Source organism: Sinocyclocheilus rhinocerous, unplaced genomic scaffold (genome assembly GCF_001515625.1).
Source record: "Sinocyclocheilus rhinocerous isolate Xijiao unplaced genomic scaffold, SAMN03320098_v1.1 scaffold931, whole genome shotgun sequence".
Taxonomy (NCBI): Eukaryota; Metazoa; Chordata; class Actinopteri; order Cypriniformes; family Cyprinidae; genus Sinocyclocheilus; species Sinocyclocheilus rhinocerous.
Window position 1 is genome coordinate 111004 of NW_015657104.1, and position 22664 is coordinate 133667.

Sequence of the window (22664 nt, forward strand, 5' to 3'; positions counted from 1 at the left end):
GAGACCACTCTCGCCATCAGTGCCCTCAGGAGATCGATCTGTCAGCCCTGCCAGAGTTCCAGGGCGCAGCGGTCTCCAGCGAGCATTTCTTTCAGTTTCCGCCCGGCGATGTAGCTTCAGGGCACCGAACTAGCCGCTCTGGGCACACCAGAGATCAGTCTCGAGAGACTGATTCCCTTAGTAGATTATTTAGCAGCGTGGAAGCTACTGCCAAATGTGTCTCAATGAGTCCTGTGTACTGTAGAAAGAGGCTACAGAATCCCGTTCGGTTTTCGTCCGCCTCGATTCAACGGGGTCACCCCCACTCTAGTGGGTCCCGAGCAGGCTCTGGTATTAGAACAAGACGTAGTTACTCTCTTAAAGAAGGAGGCCATTGAGGTGGTCCCTCCGCACGAGACAGACTCCGGGTTCTACAGCCGTTACTTTATTATTCCGAAGAAGGATGGGGGTTTGCGTCCTATTTTAGATCTGCGCCTATTGAACCGCTCAGTCATGCGACTGAAGTTCAGCACGCTCACACTCAAACAAGTCGTGTCTCAGATCAGGTCCGAGGACTGATTTGTCACGATCTATCTAAAAGATGCAGAGATCTTGATAAAAAAACAGAGCGGGAGAGAGACAGAGTGGGATTATGGCGTCTACTGGGTCAGATCGATAGTTAGGCAAATTAAAACTAAAGAAAAACGTATGCAACTTAAGATTCGAAATGACAGACTACGAACAAAAAAGGTAATTTGCAAGAGCTGCTTCACAGTGCATATCAAAAGCTCCCTTCTCGGTTCTGTTTTCAGTACTGGCGAATAAAAGACACATTCTTAGATGTTTTTGTTACCTATGCAGGACATCTGCTATGCTGCGGGATGGTCCACGCCCATTACCTTCGTCAGATTCTACGGTCTAGACATGCGAGCCACTCCTGGTTCTTCTGTTCTCTCGCCCTAGCGGTGCAAACTTCCACACTAGGCAGAGATTCGAAAGTCTGGCGGCGTGGGCATTCTCGTTCCCGTAGCGTTTTCCGACGCAGCTCGAGTTCCTGCTTGTGTATGTTTTTTTGACTATCAAAGCCGTGATTCCCATTCACCTCCATTATATGACTGATAGACTGCAACGGTTTGAGTTAAAAATCTTCGTTTGTGTTCTGCTGAAGAAACAAAGTCACCTACATCTTGGATGCCCTGGGGGTAAGTGGATAAACATAAAATTTTCATCTTTGGGTGAACTATCCCTTTAAATATAAGCCTAAAATCACCAGTAGGTGGCGGAAAATCACTGCATGAGTGAGTCATTGAGTCATTAATTCAACCAATTCGTTCAAACAGCTGATTGATTCAGTAATGATACACTGTCATGTTGCTCCATAGAGACACAAAATAGTTTTGATATGGCTTTGTTTGGAACTATTTATAAGTCACTTAATATTAACTTCTTGTTAATCGAACTGTTCATCAAATCAACATCACATTTGCAATCGTGCTGGTATTTGGAGAAAAATGTAATTCTTCATGTGATATTAACTATATCAGATGATATAAATATAAAAGACATAAAAGTCATAGGGATGGAATTTTTGCCCTCTTATCTTGAATTTTGGGGGAATTCGAAATGTATTTCAATAGACTAAATCACGCAGTGAAAGTGTGCACTCGCGCAGTAGTCTAAGCTACATCTCAGTGTATACGTGCACCCTCTGGGTGTGTTTTTGTTTGATTTTTGTGATATACTCAATGTCAAATCGTATTTCGTTTAGACAACAATTACGATATTATCATAGACTATATGTATATTGCACACCCCTACTAACACTCCACAAAGGCAGAACAGGCCTCTGGTTACCATGTCAAGCAATGACAAATCATCTGATAACACTGGTTTTATTGCTCAGAGGAATGCGTGTGTATGATTATTACTTTCTTGTATATTGTCTTTTGTATTGTATACTGTTTTACTGTTTTGTTAATGAAACCTCACCTATGCCATGTTTGGTATGTATGAATTTGTATTTTGATGATCTTAATGAGAATGTATATTATATGTTGATACCTATGCAACATATTAGTGTTCTAAGAATCTTTAATAGTTTTTGCATCAGCAACCAATCCAGTTACATATGCAAAATACCATGTTCGAAGACAAAGCATCGTAAACTTTCCCTCCGAAAGTTTAAGTCACCATTGGCTCACTAACCCCCTGGAGGTCTGACCTCCACAGAAGTTAAAAGGCCTCACATTAGTGACCCACCTCGCTCTTCACGTTTTCTGCTCCGGTCCGACCGCTATCCGCGGGACCTCCCCTGCACTGGCAGCACCTCAAAGTTGCAACTTCTCACAAGGGACAGAACTCTCCCAAACACCACGAGTCAGAATAACATCTTTGGAGTTAGTCACTCTTCAACCTGGAAAAACGTGATTGCAATTCCAATGCCATCGAACCTTCAAACCGTCAAGACTTTCATCCGAGACTGCATCCAGATGCTCGTTCAATGGCCAAGGTAATGCAAGTATTGTACATTTAACTAAAGGGAACAGAGGTTTAGTATAAGCCGTAGACCCTATTGTAAAACCGCGCTGAGGTTCTGTGCAGATGGTTAACTGACTTGACAAAGGGAGGGATGTCCAGTTCCAAAAAGGCAGCATACAAGGCAGCATACATGCATCATAGAAGATAGCATAGTAGTAATATGAACTTCTTTTCTGAAGCCATACAATAGCTCAGTGTGAAGAACAGACTGAAACTTAGGTTATTAACTGAAAATAATGGCTTGAAAATCTTGCTTGACATACATTGTATAAAAAGTAGCAGTTTGGACTCCTTTTGTGCTCAGCGGAACAAAGAAAGGCATATGGGTTTCTGAAAGATATGGGGGTAAGTAAAGGATACCAGACTTTTCATTTTTGGTGAACTATTCCTTTAAAATAATAATGTGGGAAAAAAAGAGGTGTAGGAAGCAGTAGCATTCATAATTAACCTTGATTTTGTGCTTCTTAGCTGACAAATTACATAACGAAACTATTATAACGGTGTCAAAAAGCTGCCAACTGTCAAGGGGGTTTAGTAAGTAGTATTTTCTTTCAATGACAATCACTAAGCAAGTTTCCCGTGAACGAGAGCAAGGTAATGAAAGTAGGGCTTCTTTGTTTTATTGAAGTTCTCAGACTACCTCCCAAAGCGCCACACTCTTTCAAACAAAGATGTTGCATCATTGTCAAACCAGGCATCCAAAACTTTGTAAATGATAAAATCCTGACAGATCTGCAATAATCAAACCATCATATCCGCACCACTCTGCTCTGACATATTATCCTCTGTGTTGCAACCAGCTGTGAAAAATATGTCTTCTAAATAAACATGATCTAATTATAGACATTATTGTAGAGGCCTCGGGTGCTTAGCAAATCTACGCACAGTTATACCACGGAGAGCAGCAAGTCAACAGCTCAGCCATGCAGATGGACAGAAAGAAAGGAGGCTTTTATTAAATATTCCTTACACCAGTGGTTCTCAAACCTCTCCATGAAGTACCCCCAGCCCTGCACATTTTGTATGTCTCCTATATCTGACACACCCACTTCAGGTCTTGCAGTCTCCACTAATGAGCTGATGAGTTGAATCAGGTGTGATAGATGAGGGATACATACAAAATGTGCAGGGCTGGGGGTACTCTAGGACAGGTTTGAGAACCACTGCCTTACACAAACAACAGACAGAATTGAGCTGGGAGTGGGTCTACGCTTTCAAACAAAAGTATATCTCATGAACGAAATGAAAAACAATGACCTGACCTTCAAGAGCACTCGCTCACCTCGAATGGTCCAACCCTCTTCCTGACGGACAGTGGCAGCAATTCTCCAAGGGCATGTTACCATCTCACTCTGACCTAGGGCAAAACTCTTGTCAACCATTTTGGGTTTCTATTTGCTCGCTGTGCAGACTAGTGAAGGCTGGAACAGAGAGAATGTTGGAAATGATACATAAAAACGTTGTTTTGTCATTCGGTTTTAGGTAACAGAAGTGCAATCTGACAGCAGACTTCTCCACACCCATTACATATTTGTTTATTAAAAAATAATATTACCGCATGTGAATCGATACATTATGCTCCATTAAATAAACAAGTCTTTGAGTGTGCCCTCCGTAATGTGGTTACGCTCATATATCTAGTTATCACATTTATTCCACACAATCATTGTAATGTGCTGCTCTAAGGCATTTGATGTGAAGGTAGACCGTGTGCTAGGCTGTCTGAATTCTCCCCTGAATACCTGGCAGCACATTTATTACCCAATACAGCTGTACCCTGGTAAAACATTTCACCTTGCAATTCCATTATATTTATTTACAGTACCACCACTATATAGAAGTGCATAAAGGTGTTTTTGGGACACCATTGCTAATTTGACCGTGGACAATGGCAGGAAGTTGGGGGAGAGAAAGAGGAAAATATCACGGCACATCAAGAGAGAACTATGGTTCTGACACCACAATTAGTAATAATTAGTATTCATAACAAGATTGAGATTTTTTTAACGATTTTGAAAGAAGTCTCTTATGCTCAACAAAGCTGCATTCATTTTAATTCTGTGAAATATTATAATTTAATAAATAAATTATTTTTTATTTTAATATTTTTGTGGAAACCATAGTAATTTTTTTCAGAATTCTTTGAATAAAAAGTTTTTTTTAAAAGCATTTATTTGAAATAGAAATGTATTTATTGTCACTTTATGATCAATTTACAGTATCCTTGATGAATAAAAGTATTCATTTATTTAAAAAAAAAAAAAAACTTGACTGACTACAAACTTTTGAACAGTGCTGGTGTACATATGCTCTAAAATTATTTTAAAATCAGAAGCACATTAATAAAAAATAAAAAAAGTCGAAGGCGAAGTCAAAGGTTCAATTCTCAGGGAACATGCATACTAGCAAAATGTCTACCTTGAATGGAGTGCAAATGAATATGGATAAAGGTGTCTGCCAAATGCATAAATGTGTCCTGAAAAGATCAAGGAGTTCTGAGATACACTGTAGCATATATAATCTTTGAAATATATCTTCAAAACAACATTCTTCTTAGGGCATAAATCAAAAACTTTTTTTTTCTTTTGGACATGAGGTAAAGCTGACTCAGCCCAACAGGCTTCAACACAAAACACAGGGTTTCCCACTCTTTTCAGCGATCATATTCCAGGATTTCGAGGACTTTTCTAGGACAATTTTTATTTAATTACGGTGGGAATAAAAGACCGGGATCATGCCCTAAAGTAATATATTCCACTCTCTATAAGTCTTTAAAAACATACAGTTTATGGTCATGACTTAACTATAAAATCAGCTCTCTAATTTGAGCTCTTAATTATACATTACAACAAATGATTTCAGTACCATAGCAAAATAAATAAATAAATACTGAAAGTATTTAATCATTTTATTTAACTATTTGAAAATAAAAATAAATTAAATGAGTTCATTATTAATGCTAATAATATTAAAGAAAATAATATTTTAAAATATTGGCATGTTTTTCAATTAAGTATTGCTTTAAAGGGGTCATATGATTTCAAGTTTTCCTTTCTCTTTGGAGTGTTACAAGCTCTTGGTGCATAAAGAAGATCTGTAAAGTTGCAAAGACTAAAGTCTCAAATCCAAAGAGATATTCTTTATAAAAGTTAAGAGTCAACCATGCCTACCTAAAAAGGCTCGTTCTAACACGCCCCCACATACCTACGTCACAGCTACTGTTTTGTTATTAGTTTAAGTATTTGCTATTGACTGTTCAAATGCGGAGTTTTGCGCAGCGCAAAGTAGCGCGTCGTGTGTGTGTGTGTGTGTGGGGAACAGGGTCACATCACAGGAGATTGAACTGCCTGTCAGAAATCATAGCACGTCAGCTGTCTTAACCGCGGCTTGTGTACTGCATCATTACTGTGTCTGTCACGCGACTCTGTTCCCCTTTTGTGCTTGAACTGATGGTAAAACTAATGACATTATTTACTGTCTTTACATTTATTTTGAAAGATGAAGCTCGTGATTATGGTAAGGGGTGTTACATTTCCGACGCGTGCTTGTGGTGTTTGGCCAATCACAATGCACTGGGTCAGTTGGCCAATCAGAGCAGACTGCGCTTGTCAAAGGAGGGGGCTTTGTTGAAAACGACGTGTTTGAGAGAGGCGGGGCATAGAGGACCTACAATAATGTACAGTATTTGAAAAATAATGTGTTTTTTGAACATTAAAGCATGTCAACATATTCTGTTACACCAAATACACAAAATAATGATCTTATAAAATAGCATCATATGACCCCTTTAATAGGGTCAAGTGAAAAATGAGTGGACTAACTTAAACACCTCTGATTGGCCATTGCATCGCTCTTCACGGAAAGCGATATAAATATTCACAGAAGCATTTGAAAGCAGCCTGAATTGAGGCTGTACTTATTACTACCAGTGCTGCAGAAATGCCAGTGTTGTTATATATTTTTTTTAATTTCAGAATAAACTTGGTACAAAATGTAATAGCCTACTTTTGACAATAATCAAAATCATTAGTTAATAAGTAACTGAATGAATGTTAACAAAGCTGTATCCACTTTACTACAAACAAGAATAAACGGTGTCATTAAAAATACTTCTCTTAAAGATGACCACTGGATAGAACATTAGAAAACACATCAGTGTTGTTCACACTGTCAAAAGTCAGTAGTGATCCACCAATCTTGATTTTTCATGGCCAACTCCAATACCAATTTGTTAATATTTATAATTTTTTTAAAGTAAGAGATAAGATAGAATAAAAATATGAGTAAATGAACAAGATGCTCTATTACAGGCCCAACTCTCTGTAGCCATTTAAAATTAGAGGCAAACACTGCATTTTAATCATGATCCAAATAAAGATGCTACATACATGAGCAGTTTCTGATTTAATTTAGATTAAATTAGATGTAATTTCAAAATCTGAAGCAAAAACAGAAAGTTATGACTTTAGCTTTTATCTGCACGAAACAGAAATAGCAGATGAGCTGAATGAGATTCAAATTCACTCTCTGACAGCAGGTGGCGCATATGGAACAGCAGTAATAGAGCGTTTCCCTGGTTACCGCTGTAAACAAAGCAGTCCTGTGCTTATAACACTAGCCTACATCAGTATACATTATAGAGAGGAAAGATGAAAATAAAATACCATCTAAACTTTCTAAAAACAGTCAGTTCCCCTCATTTTTATAAACCCCCATACCTAATTCAGTATTAAGTATTTTCTTCCAATATTACGTGCATCGTGAACGGTGAGCTGCTCTGTCTGCTACAGTATTTCCCCTCTTTGCGTTTGTCTTCAGCGTCTCTGGCTTTTGTTAACGTCCCGTTTACAGACTTTGTAATATTTACACACAGATGACATTTTGGAAAATGCTCACAATACAGTTTGTGTGCAAGGCCGGAACAGAGATCGGCTGAAATAAAACAAAAGAGCCGGTGTCCGGTTGCAGATCGCGCGTTTCGAGCAAAAACAGGCCGCTTACGATTTATGGCCGTTCAAGTGTTTTCTAGCATTACGTTAATCGTTTCGGTCCCACTTTATATTAAGTGGCCCTAATACATGTGTACTTACATAGTAACTAGATGTGTACGTATTATGTAACCACAGTGTAAGTATACATTGGTACATAGTACCTACAGCTGTAATATTTATGTAACTACACACAGGTAGCAATCCTCAGAATGGTTTGTGTAAGTACAAATGTGTAACAGGACATTGGTAACAACACTTTTTTTCACTTCACTAAGTACTCGTGTAACAGGAATTATATAACTACATTTTGTAACAACAATATGTATAAGAGTAATTGGAACCATTTGATCCAGGGGGTGGAGATGGGTAGGTTTAGGGATATGTAAAGTGGGAGGAGTTGGATCTCGAGTTGGTGGAGTTGGTGCACCACTGTAATACCAGTGTACTTACATGGTAATTCCTCAAGAACTATCCACTTAATATAGTGTAACATTCTGGACACCAACCACAATTTATATGTAAAGCCTAACTTACTGGCCGCTGCTGTGTAACATCAGAGTAATTACATGGTAAATCTAATATAAAGTGTAACACTTTCTTAACCAAAAAGTGCTGTTAGTCCTGTTACACATTTGCACTTTCATTACCAAAAAGTGTTGTTACCAATGTCCTGTATCTATACATACCATTCAGTGGGTTTAGGTACTATGTACCAATGTGTACTTACACTGTGGTTACATACTACGTAAACATCTAGTTACTATGTAAGTACACAGGTATTAGGGCCACTTAATATAAAGTGGGACCATTGTTTCAAGCAAGTGGAAAACTGTTCGTTGTTGGCTAAAGGAAAACACAATTACATTTTTTAAAATAATAATTTATTATTAATGATGTAGCGTATCAGAGCGAATCAGACAATTTAAGATTCTATCAGAACATTGTTGAAACGCAAAGAGCCGAATTCCACAAAGAGGCCCAAGACAACATGGATGATCGTAAATCAGATCCTAGTGCCAGCGAGTGTGAAGCAAGCCTAACCAACCAACTCTTTCACAGCTTTGAACAGCTTGCAGCATTAAAACAAAAGAACATTTATTGATAATTCCACCTCCAGAAGGAGACTGTCATATTTGGGGCAAGTAACCAAAATTAATGGTCAAAGGTATAATGCATCATGACCATCACGATGAAATCCCAAGTTAAAATCTTCATTGGGTTGATTTTCCCCCACTCAGAACAAAGACCAGACTCAAACTCCTTCTAGACCTTTTGACCTTTGTTCCTCACAGAACCCATCCTCACATTCCCAGAACGGCACAGAGACTGCCTTTACACATATATATCCACCAAAATTATCTCAAACGGACTTATAAACAAATATCAGTCCATGGCATAACTTCATATCATGTATGTAACCCACACATTTGATTATCATGTCATAATCACATATTGTGCATGTCTTTTTGAATAACTATTGAATAGTTTATAGGTTTATACTCATGTTTGGTATGTATGAGTTTGAAAATCTTTCCTTAAAACGTTTCTATTAATCAATTCTTTGTAAACTGTATCGTATTCTTGTTATAGAAATAATGTCTAAATTGTACCCTGCAAGAGCGGGAAAATTCGGACCATGTGACTAATAAGATAAGATAACATGTTGATTTATGTATTGGGAGGAGAAACATAGCAACACCCTGAGCTAAGACAATGTCTAATTGGTCAAGAAACCATTTGGGATGTGTCCAACAGCCAAGTTTAAAAACTCAGGACACCAACAAATTTTGCTTTTGCCAATGCTTTTTGCCACCGCTTTTTGCTGCAAGGTTTTTAGCGCTCTCTGAGCGTGCTCTGGCTTACATGCCAGGTGCTCCTCAACCATCATGAGGAGATAAGCCACCTAGTCTCGTCACACTTTTCTTCTTTCTTTCTTTTACTTAAGTTTCTTTTCTTTTCCATTGAGAGTTTCGTGTTCTGAGTTCAGTTTTGCCGCAAAGCTGTGTCTACGAGTCAAACCTCATCTGTGCCCGCCGCCAAAACGTCAACCAGCCCACAACTCCGCATCATTCTTCGGCCAACGGCCAACTATTGGCTCCCCAAGACGTCATTTCGAACGAATGCTGAACCTCCAGCCAATCAACAACCTTGGGAAACCCCCTTTCAGCAGACGACGGAGGGAACCCCCAACAGATTTAATCCACGGATTAAATCACCTAACACAGGAAACGCAAGCAAAACCTCCAGATTCTAGCTGAACTGGTGCATTTAATATAAAGTTTAATAGCCTCATTGAGAAACTCATTGCGAGGGTTAATTAAATGATTGATGGTTGTTCAGGTCTAAGCAATTGCACATATTGCTATAACTTGTGACTAATAAGATAAGATAACATGTTGATTTATGTATTGGGAGGAGAAACATAGCAACACCCTGAGCTAAGACAATGTCTAATTGGTCAAGAAACCATTTGGGATGTGTCCAACAGCCAAGTTTAAAAACTCAGGACACCAACAAATTTTGCTTTTGCCAATGCTTTTTGCCACCGCTTTTTGCTGCAAGGTTTTTAGCGCTCTCTGAGCGTGCTCTGGCTTACATGCCAGGTGCTCCTCAACCATCATGAGGAGATAAGCCACCTAGTCTCGTCACACTTTTCTTCTTTCTTTCTTTTACTTAAGTTTCTTTTCTTTTCCATTGAGAGTTTCGTGTTCTGAGTTCAGTTTTGCCGCAAAGCTGTGTCTACGAGTCAAACCTCATCTGTGCCCGCCGCCAAAACGTCAACCAGCCCACAACTCCGCATCATTCTTCGGCCAACGGCCAACTATTGGCTCCCCAAGACGTCATTTCGAACGAATGCTGAACCTCCAGCCAATCAACAACCTTGGGAAACCCCCTTTCAGCAGACGACGGAGGGAACCCCCAACAGATTTAATCCACGGATTAAATCACCTAACACAGGAAACGCAAGCAAAACCTCCAGATTCTAGCTGAACTGGTGCATTTAATATAAAGTTTAATAGCCTCATTGAGAAACTCATTGCGAGGGTTAATTAAATGATTGATGGTTGTTCAGGTCTAAGCAATTGCACATATTGCTATAACTTTGGATTTTACATTTTCACTCTCCTAGGCTCATTCTTTCCTCACTTTCTCTCTTTCTGCAACTTGTGTGAGTGCGTGTGTTTTTGTGTTAGATTAGTTTAGATTTGTCCAATAAAGTCTTATCTATATTGAAAAGAGAAGTATCTTGTGCTTTGTGCTTACAAGTTAATGTCTTAAACTGCCGATCTTTTTGCTGTGCTAATAAATGATGTTTTTCACTATACTTTGGATAGTAATATCCATTGCAGAGTTTATGTTATACGGCCCGTTCAGTGAATCGCTGGCTGATTCAGTAGATCAGCCGTAAAACAGTGATTCTGTCCAAATTCCCTATAAATTCATAAATAATTAACTTTAAGCTAAATTTACATGTTTCCCTTAAAACAACAAAAAGATTTTCCAGGACATTTTACATTTTCTCTCATTTTCCATGTGTTTTCCAGGACTCGTGGGAACCCTGACACATCATTTTTTGGCTCTAAATCATGTGGCTGTGAATGACCTCACCGTAACATTGTGTTGCTGAAAAGCCCATTACCTGCACCATAAGCCCTTCTATTCTATCTCAGCTCCTGTCTTGGCCAGACAAGTATGCTGTCTGTGTCATCTCATTAGCCTGGGCTCTCCACAAGCAGCAGCACAGAGCAGTGGCAACAAAGAGTGAAACCTATATAGAATGTTTCTTTGCTATCCAAACGGCTGAAGTGAAAAGAGATGGAAATGGCCGCAGGAAAAGTGTAGCATTTGGAAAGATAGACGTGTATTCTTTTTTTTAAGCGTACAGGATCACTGAGAGAAAAGTATTAAATGAACACACTTTCTCTTGGAAAGTGATTGAGGAGACACCCTGTTCTTGGTTTGGCATTAAATAGGGTCACTCCCACAGCGCCAAGAGCCAGTGTCACTCAAAAGTTCTTACTAAGCTCTTGCTCGCACACTATTCAATTACAGGTACAGCTCGTCTCATCATGTATAGCAGTTGAAATGTTCTATCAAAAATATGATGTACAGCTGTACTTTCCCAAGTGTCCTTATATGCCATCTTGTGTGAAGTTTCTAATCATTAAAGCACTGCTTTTGGCAGGTTATAAGCAATCCACAAGAACCCAATTCATTTATGACTTTTCCATTTTTATCTTACAAGACAGATAGACAATCAGACATCTCTCTCTCCCTGTGTGTGTGTGTGTGTGTGTGAGTGTGTGTGTGTGTGTGTGTGTGTGTGAGAGAGAGTGTCTATATATAGATAGAAATATTGAGAGAGTGTCTATATATAGATAGAAATATATATTTTTTTTAATGATTTAAAATAACTATTTTCTGTTTTAATATTTTTTAAAATGCAATTTATTCCCGTGGTGGCAAAGCTGAAAATGCAGAATAAAAAAATAAATAAAAAATTCAAAGCTGTTCCCCAAAATGGTAGTGTATATAGATAAATAATGTTGTCTGCAAAACATAAAAAAAATTGCTGATGAGTCGACTTCAGACTTTGGGTTTAGTGTATCAGTTAATACACACCACAGTTTCAATGTGGGGAAAAAACACAAACACATAGTCAAGAACAAAACCCTCTAATCTTTACAATTTCAAGCTTCATTTATAATTAAGTCTCACTCTCTTATTTGAAGAAAATAAGAGAGACTGTTCATTAGTAAGCTTTTATTCTAAGTTTATGCAAACGAGCTAACATAAGCATATTCTTCTTGATTACCTCCTTGAAAGCTGGAAAGTTTGCATAGTTTTTGACTTTAATGGCATTTCATGCATTCTTCAAAGTTGTGTGAATAGGGGAAGAATGTCATGGTCAACAAGCAAAGATTGTGGCAAATTGAGAAGATGATGAACTGTGGCTTATAAAGGAAACAGAAAAACACACTCAGCTCAAGTACCCAGTGAGTGGAGGTGGGAAGTGTCCATTAGATATCCCTCTTACCCCGTGTGGCTCACTCTCCTCTGCTTCCACACTCTGTACAACATTTTTCACAGCAAATCCACCCCTGACATTTTAAATCTATACAAGTAGAACAGATGGTTGGCTATGCTGTTTGATGATTTATAGTGTTCTAAAGTCCCACAAGTAATGCATGGACTTTGAAGCTGGTATTCTGGTATGCGTTTCAGACTACTATTAGTGTGAATTAAGTCAGAAAAACTGATAAATAAGAGGGACTCTACTTCTAATGGTTTATCACAAATGACCATATCTTTCTCATACACTGAAAAATGTAATTTGTTTACCTGAAAAAGAATGCAAATGATTGCCATGGAAAACTACACTTTATTATTATTATTTTTTGTCTCTAAAAGGGTGCAATGAGACTTAACTCAGATAACATTGTCTTTCGCTGAAAATGAATAGTCCACCCAGAAATGAAAATTCTTTCATAATTTATTCAGCCTTGTATGTTTCTTCTGTGGAACACAAAATTAATTTTCTATTTTCTGCAAACTATGCAGTTAATTAATTTAGCTCAAAATCATTCAAAAAAAAAAAATATATATATATACATACAGTGGGTACGGAAAGTATTCAGACCCCCTTAAATTTTTCACTCTTTGTTATATTGCAGCGCACACATATATAAGGGAACTTAGGACTTGACTGAGTCAATCATTGAACTGATTGAACTGATTCCCCCCAATTCATCATAGTGTACATAAATCTGAGCTTTTGTAAAATACTGACGTTTGCATGAAGAGAAATGGCTTGAATTCCACAGTGTCCAAGTTCACCAGAGGAAAACGAATCACTCTAAACATAACTTCACACAAAACTAACCAACAACAATAGTCAAAAGAATTAAACTCTATACTCATTCATAATATTAACCATCATACACCCAATATATCCCATGCTTTATGCACAAAATTATTCAAATGCTTTTTTTTTTGACCAGCTAATTTGCCACAACAATTTAATATAATTCTCTAAAATAAACAATGGTCTCCCAACAGGTATAGATTAAAGAAAATATACTGCATTTGATTTAAACAAATTGAAACAAATAACAACAGAGGATTGTACACAGATCGAACAAACTCCTGATCCTGACAAGACAGGGAATTTATTTGCAAGCCTTTTCAGACAGTCTTTTTTTAAACTTCTAGTTGGCTAACAGAAGTTATGTTGGATCTGCTAGAGATTTTAGAAACACAAGGGCTTTGACATTGAACTTAAAAGCAGTCCATCAAGATTCACCTAGACACCTCATTTTATTGAACAAAGTAGACTGACAATGAAAATCGCCTTGGAAAAAGCTGTAGAAGTGTACTTTTTCATACAATAATGTCAAATGTGTCAGAGCTGTGGTGCAGTACATGCATGCTCACTGTGTCATGCTGCAGCGTTGCTACCTACACACTGTCTTATAAATTAAAACTGTAAAACAACATGCTAGAAAATAGAATCTTTCAGGAATTACAACTACCAGTGTGGGCAACTTAATTGACTATGTGCTCAATTTTATATGCAAGCAAATATGCATGCAAGTGTTTGCATTGCTTGAGGGTGTCAGATCATTAGCTACCCTCGAGCTATGCTGCACATTACTGCTGAAAGGGTGCATCTATTTACCTGCTAAAACTATTGAAGTGAACATGAAACCTGTGCAGAATGATAATAATTTTAGCCCCAGGTACTAAACGAGTCATTATGAACAATAAAAGTTAAATATAAGTAAATGTCACAGCTATAAACAGTAGTTAAAATGCATCAAAAAGAAAAGTAACAAGAGTCCTGAGGACCAGTTAAACCTTTCAACATCTGCTATTACGTTGCTGAAAAAAACTTTTAAAGCTTAATGGCATGTCTATTTTTTCTTGTTTGTTCAAAGAACTCTCTACAGGTAGCCACACGTGGTGTGTCATACATTATACCAGCAGCCTGTTAATGCAACTGCACTTTCCTTCAAATAAAGTTTGCAGAAGACAAGCTCCCTCTGATTGCTTGTCATGTGCATGGCCCTGCTGACAACACGTGAGCGTGCATAAATATCTTCAGTTCCTCAGTGAATACCTCAAGGTTTGCTTTGCTTTATTATACAAAGACACTCGAAATGCTGTGTCATCTTTTGGATAATTCAACGAGGCAACAATAAAAAAACTAAGTGACAGATCAAAATTCTTCACCATATCTCCTGGATTTTATTATTTAAAGGGATGTTGTTTAAAGTCATTGTGAGCGATTTTCTCCTGAAAGCTACAGTATGTGTTGTTCCACGTAATCTGAGCCTGTAGTTTATGATGTTGAGGCAAACTGAAGGGACTCAAAAGCTAAAAGACACTGAGAATCGAATAAAATAAATCAAGAACTGTGCTGGAAAGCAAAATCCAACATCATCCATTTGCTTGATTTAAAGGGATAGTTCACCCAAAAATGAAAATTCTGTCATCATTCACTCACCCTCATGTCGTTCCAAACCTGTATGAGTTGCTTTTGTTATGTTGAACACAAAAGAAGATATTCTGAAGATTGCTGGTAATCAAACAGTTGGTGGTTGCCATTGACCTCCATAGTATTTTTTTTTCCTACTATGGAAGTCCATGGCAACCACCAACTGTTTGATTACCAGCAATCTTCAAAATATCTTCTTTTGTGTTGAACATAAGAAAGCAAATCATACAGGTTTGGAACGACATGAGGGTGAGTAAATGATGACAGAATTTTCATTTTTGGGTGAACTATCCCTTTAAGATGTTTCTACTTGAATTTCTGTATTTACATTTGTTCAATCAGTCACCTGTTGTCAAATACACAACAAGGAATTCAAAGTAATTAAATCTTTCCAATTTGTTAAGATTCAGTCAAAACAAAGGCATTTCCTACGACTACTATAATTGCACTGTGCAAAGACATTGGAGCTGTTTGTTAGAAACAAAAATGTACATATATTGACTGTGATAGAGATGGAACTCAAAGTCAGCGCTTGCGACTGTAAACTAAAAGAGAATTTGCATTTGATTATCTCCAGATGTAGTTGGGTAGAATTGCTGTTTTTCTCCAGAAGAGGAAGTGTAATGTCACCACTCTTCAAGGCATCCTTTAAGCACCAGCTCCTGTTGCCATGGAAACCATTCATTGCCACCATCTCCCTGTGCTGTCTCTCAGAACCTTCCTGATAAACACACAGTAAAGCTAACCTCTAAATCCTGGATTTCACTCAGAGAGATAGACATCTTATTGTATTTGCTTTACTGCAGTACACTCCCCTATAGAAGTGGTCAAACAACATAATCAATTATAATCTCCTATTATATATGTGTGTGTGTGTGTGTGTGCGTGTGCGTGCGTGCGTGCGTGTATCAAAACTTTTAGAAATAATAATATAACTTTATATTATATATAACAAAATATACATTACAGTTGAAAAGTTTGTGGTTTAACACAAATCAGCTGCAGCCATGCATTCATTTTTAATCTATTATATCCTACTTCCCAATACTACAACAAAACAGAAGCCAGCTAAAGAAAATTAATAAATAAATATTTATACCTAGATAGGTATTCAAATTACAGAACATCGGTAGGTTTTAAAACAAACCTATGGACTGCCTACACTCATGAAAAGACTCTCAACAAAGCCTCTTCTATTTTTGACACTTAGCCAATAATCAATTAAAGAAAAGTGTGAAAAGCCAAAAATGAAAGCCAATCTAAAACTAAAACTTTCATTTCCGAGATTCTCCCTTTTGGGTGGGCATCGCCCATACTCGCCCACCTATCGCCTGCCCCTGGAAGTTATTAAAAGCAATAGAAGTCTTTGGTGTGTTCTCATATATCTACCCCAAATAAATGTGTGTGTGCGAGTGAGAGTGTGTGTGTGTTTGTGAATGCATTTGTAAACTGTACCAATTACCCTAATGTATCCAATTAAAAATAGTTTGTTCAAAGACCAGTGTTTGCAGACTCTGTAAAGACTGCATTTATAATTAGGAAACAAGACCACAGAGCGAAGGGAGGGACGTGCAAACACCTTAGGCAACATTTATAACACTGACTTGAAATTACTCCCCATGATCATTCCAATCAATCTTATGCAAACAAAGAGCAATAGCTGGAGGCAGAGGCTGAAGGAACAGAGGAGATGATCTAGCAAGAATGAGATTTATGAAGTAAGGCAAGGTGCAGTGTATCTAAAAGAAATTAAAAAGCACTGAGTCCAATGTGAATTATTAAAGGTAAAGGGACGGCAGAAGGAATATATTATAGTTTGCAAACAGGTTTCCATTTGTCAGAAACAAATCACTCTAGCAAGTTTTGATCATACTGAAAATAGCTTATTTCTCTGAATATTTCTTATTCATTCCTACTTCTATGTTCATGGGACTCAATATGTTAGAATATGAATGTTGACTTTGGCAAAGATGAAAGTGAAAGTGAAATTGAAACTTGAAACTGGTATTAAACATTAAATCCAATATATTCACAACAAAAAGTTCCAATAAAGTAAAAAAAAATAAAAATATACCTACAAAATTCTATTTTGGCCTATTTAAAGGCCAGAAGGTTTCTGCAGAGCTGGCACATTCTATTTTTGAGTGTTTTATGTATTCCAAAGCACTGAGCTTATTTGAATTCAGTAGTATAAGTTTTAAAATCCTGACTACTAAGAACTTTGTGCTACGAAAAATGCAGTCACATCTGAACATTGTTAACAAACCGAAATCCTAGTTAGCTCTGCATGCTGACATTATTTTTTAGACTCTAAGGATTTCTAGTTATAAATATGCAGGTCTTCATGCATTCAAATATGTATATATGCGGATCAAACTGTGTGCTATTCCCAGGTGTAACCTTTTTAAAGTTTTCTAGACTATTTAAGCATAAATTAAACCATGAATTAATTATACATGAAGTGCAATAAATATTGTAACTAGATTATGTATTATGTATGTATATTTTTATTTTTATGTATATCTGTACACAAAAGAAGGACGTAGCAACCACTAAAACTTAGGACAGTGTTTATGTTTTTCTCTCAAGAAAAAAAAAAGACAATAAAAAATGCTTACATAACTTTTAAGGTCACAATTAAGAGAAGACTCTAAAAAGATTTGCTTTTTCACCATGTTTACTTCCTGTCTAGCATCTCTTGCCAGACATGCCTAAAGTGAGAAACAAAATGACATCCTTGACAATGCTACGGCAGTGTGAAAATAAACAGTCAACCCCAGCACATCTTCTATGACAGCCACAAATACTTCACAATACATATCTGATTGGCTGGCAATGACTTATACAACTGTCCACTCCTAAGTTGCTTCTTTTTGCACCTCAGAGTGAGTGGCAGACATGCATGTAGTTTTCAGCACCATGGACAGCAGTCAGTGGGCCGCCTCATACAAACTAGCTGCTTGTGACAAATTTTCACAATATTCAGCTTTTTAAATTACATTTAAACCAATTAAAAGCAAATACTTAGAGTTTTGGTTGTTTATTATTTAAAAACATGACAGAACTGGGTAAATTAAGAGATTAGGAGGTCTGAGGATGATTAAAAGTGAATATATAATAATACATATTATGTATAGGCTACATTATAAGCTCAGAGAGTGAAAATATTATATATATATACTGTATATATATAATTACATAGTAAAATATATTAAAATAAATATAATATACAACATAATATAATTATATTACATATATTTAAAGGGGTCATCGGATGCCACATGCACTTTTACAAGCAGTTTGAACTGAAATGTGTGTTGACAGTGTCTGTATATCACCCTATAATGATAAAGATCCATCCAGTGTTTTTTTTTTTTATCTCGTTAAATCATTTCCCCTTTCTCAAATCGGGCCAATCTCAGATGCCTGTCTGTGTGACGTCACACAGACAGGCCCCTCCCACAATTGTTTGATTGACAGTAGCGTTTCAGCACAGACCTTAGACCCGCCCTGAGTGAGCTGTCATCAGTCCGCCATTTTTCACCGCCGGAGCAGATGTAGACAAGAATGTCTCCTAAGCGATTGAGGTGTTCTGTTGTTGGATGTAATAATGAACATAGCAGTCGTCGTTTACTTCCGACATCTGAGCCGCTGAAGACGCAGTGGATTACGTTTGTTTCTGAAGGGAATGCACCCCCCGATCTACATAAATGCGTTTATGTTCACACGAATCATTCGTGATCCAGCTTCACGTCCAAAAGTGAGTGTAAGGTTTTTTAATGAATATTTACAAATCACCCTTCCTAATAACGTGCTAGTTAGCAAGTTTCACGATGAATGCGGCTAAAGTTTACTGTTTCTCAGAGAGCGGCTCGGAAGAGAGGGGCGGGGTCAGCAGAGCTCATTTGTATTTAAAGCAGCATGCAAGAAAACAGCTTGCTCTGAAAAGAGCTGTTCTTGACAGGGTAAAAACGGTGTTGTTTTACGCTACCATTGAGAAATTTTAACCTATGTTACAGAATTTTCATTAAGACCCTAAAGAATCATATCAGCTTGTGGAAAATGGGCATCCGATGACCCCTTTAAAAATAACAGACAAGGCTGGTTGTACCACTTTCTGGTATACATCTACTGGACCTACAAAACTTCACAAAATCAAACAATTTACATTTGAAACCATTTGGCACACAGACACACACACACACCACATGGAGAGAGAGAGAGAGAGAGAGAGAGAGAGCATTATGTATTTCTATAGTTGTTTCCTATTTAGTTGCTCTTTTAAATTAAAAGCTTACTTAAATGTTTATCTTTTTTAAACTGTTAATCTTAAATGTTTATCTTTTTTAACTGTTTAAAATGAAAGCATGGAGGATGACATAATAATTAATTTGAACATGTAATTCCAGAATACATTTATGCACAAAAACAAATCAAAAATATTTGATTAAATCAACACTTTGTGCTTACAGTAACACGAAGTAGCACAGTTCAGCGATAAGTTGTATATTTCTAAACTACTATTTACAGCAGATATTATGGAATATTACATCAAAGTTTATCAACTTTATTTTTATTTATGTATCTATCTGTCTGACTGTGTCTGTGTCTGTCTTTCTATCTATCTATCTTTCAGGAACTACATCAAACCACTTTGTTGTGGTTGTTTGCTTGGTCTGTTTTCCTCAGAGTTCAAAACAGGTGAAGCTGTGGCACAAAGTTCACACAAGTTTACACATGAGATTCTCACAAGACTGTAACCCAGTGACCACTTTTGTCTCTATGGGATCACAGCTGTATATTTCACGTATTCATCATAAAAACATCTGTCTGTACCACCCTGCCAAACGAGCATCATGCTTCCTGTAGCTTAAATAACACATATCTGCAGCTTACGACTATTGTTCCGGACAAAAAATATACTAGAACTAACCTATTTGAGTTTCTGGACTAGGCCTGCGATTGATATTTCTATTAATAATCACAATAGCTGTCACAATCAAGTAGGCCTATACTATTTTCTTTAATAAGAAGATAAACTGATGATAAATAACAGCACTCACCCAATACAAAGTACGGGAGCTCAGTATTTTCCAAGTCGTCAACGACGACTATCTCGCCCGGAAAATCGTTCCTGACGGAGAAAAGCAGCTTGGGCTCGGAGGCCGACGGGCTGTGCATGATGCTTAGGTCGTTCTCTCGCAAAAACGGCAAAGCGGATACCGTAACGCTTTTCATTTTGCACTCCATGTCTTGAGACTGATCTTTTTCGCCGTTCAGACATTTCACACCAGCAGGACTGAAGATGACAATCCAGAGAACGTCGATAAGCAGACTGGAGTGTGGTAGTAGCATCTTGCCGGAGACTGTGTAGCGGTTGTCAGGCTGCGGCAGTCGGTAAGCGGCACACTGGGAGCTGGAGGAGGAGGAAGACCGGGAATGCGCTGGCAATAAGCTAATCGAGCTATTGCGTGAAAATAAACAAAAAAGGCAGGGTTTAAGACTCAGATATTTTCCGTCCCGCGGCTATATATTCTTGTTGTCATCATAACACGACTCGGCTTAGTGATGGCAGCGAGAGAGGCGGAACAGCGCAGCATCAGAGCCCGTTATTGGGCTTCTCCACCTCAAGCCATTAAAAACGATTTGTCTTGTTGCAGTGGGCAACCATTAGCAAGAGCTACATGTAATAGTCCTGTAACTTTAAAACTTACCATGGTTTGCCATAATTTCTACTTTATCCATTTAAATGGCCTTATGTCATGAATGTAAATGTCATAAAGTAGCCTACTTACACACTCTTTTTTCTTCTTTTGTTCTGTTTTAGAACTTTATGTTTTAAATATGTAACTAATCATGTTCATGCTAGTTATAGAAAACTTTTGTTTGCATATTTTTATAATTTCCTCTGATAAATTCATTAAATAGCGAAAAACAATTGTAAATATATGTAATATACTGGTCTGGCATTGGCTGGTTTTAGCGAGGTTTTGGGAACTTTTTAGCTGGTCAGATCATGTTAAATCAGCTTAGCCCACCATAAACCTTAAACTTAAAAAAAAAAAGCTGTTTTAAGTGTTTGTTTGTGTGTGTGTGTGTGTTTGTGTGTGTGTGTGCGTGTGTGTGTGTGTGTACCTACTTAACCATGTTTTGGGGACAAATTTGTACCCAAAAGTGAGCAAAACCTGACAAAATCGCCAAAAACCTCCATTTGGGGACCTCCTCATTTGTAAAACTGGTATAAAAATAAAGTAAACCAAGTTTTTTTTTTAAATTGTGAAAATGCAGAAAGTTTTCTGTGAGGGGTAGGGTTAGGGGTAGGGGTGGGTTTAGGTTAAAAAGTGTATAACTATCTGTATATAAAAACAATAGAAGTCTATGTAATGTCCCCATTTAGACAGGTAAGTAAACGTGTGTGTGTGTGTGTGTGCGTTTTTGTGACAAATGAGGACATACATTTGTATAATGACAAGGGTATGACATAGGTATTACAAGGAGAAGGTGACTTTTCAGGACATTACCCCATGTCCCCACTTTTCAAAACGCATATAAATCACATAGAATGGAGTGTATTGAAAATCTGAAATAGCACAAAGTTTCCTGTGAGGGGTAGGTTTAGGGGTAGGGTTGGTGTAGGGCAATAGAATATACGGTCTGTACAGTATAAAACCATTGCGCCTATGGGATGTCCCCACTTTTCACAAAAACAAACCTGTGTGTGTGTGTGTGTGTGTTGTTTTGTTTTGATTGTTTGTTTGCTTGCTTGCTTCCTGAAGGACATGTAATTGAAGGACATGTAACTTTCCTGTAAAACTTTTAACTGTCAGGATTTTTTATTTTTATTTATTTTATTTTTTTACAGTGAAAATAAATGCAATATATGAGGGTACTAGAAGAATCCCAGCTAGTTCACTGACCAAAGTGGAAAGAAGAGCAGAACCGAAGTCAAGAAGCCAAGAGCATCTTTTCAAGCAAACAGCAGCTGCAAGCTCTGGGAAGAAAAAAAAGGAAGAAAGGGTGGAAAGAAAGAAGCAGTGCAGTCTGCCCCAAAGAATGATCTCCTTGTGTAATCTTGAGCTTATTCCAGCACTGAAGCAAGGCTTTAGCAAAGTGTGAAGCACTTTTGTGATGAAAGGGCACAGTACTCATTTCAGTTTTGACCTGTTCAATAATTGAACTTTGAGGGCGGTGGGGGGAGAAGGGGTATCGACACACTTGTGGTCCCATTGTTGTGATATCCTGCTCTCTTTTAGGGTTCTTTCTGCAATACTCACTAAGATATTACTGCTTGTGTTTTACACATCCAAAGGCAATATAATGAGTGCACAGTGAACTGTCAAAATAGTGTAATCACATTAGTCTGCTGAGGATTTGTCTTTGTCGCTCTCCTTATTACACTATAAAAAGACAGATTATATTATTAAATGAGTTATATATTATTATTATATAATGAGTAATAATAATAACAATACAATCATTATTATTATTATTATTAATCTCATGGCAAAATATGTAGCCTCTCTGTTTGTTCAGATTAAATGGATAAGCGATGCTAGTTACCAACAAATGTCCCTTTATCAGAATCGGTGGCAATGCCAGGAGGCAAATACACACATGACTAGAATGCCTCTGTAAGCAGAATTACCATTCCATCCTAA

At 37.5% G+C, this 22664-nt stretch overlaps 1 protein-coding gene across 2 annotated transcripts in view; it reads right to left on the bottom strand.

Annotated features, from left to right (window-relative positions):
* LOC107720847 (astrotactin-1-like) overlaps nt 1-20586 on the bottom strand; it is a 126172-nt gene extending 105586 nt beyond the window's left edge. For both annotated transcript variants that reach the window (XM_016528679.1, XM_016528678.1), the window contains exon 1: nt 20070-20586. In XM_016528679.1, coding sequence (XP_016384165.1) covers nt 20070-20361 — 292 coding nt within the window. In that variant the 5' untranslated portion in view covers nt 20362-20586. The remainder of the gene's footprint in view (nt 1-20069) is intronic.
* Nucleotides 20587-22664: the final 2078 nt, after the last annotated feature.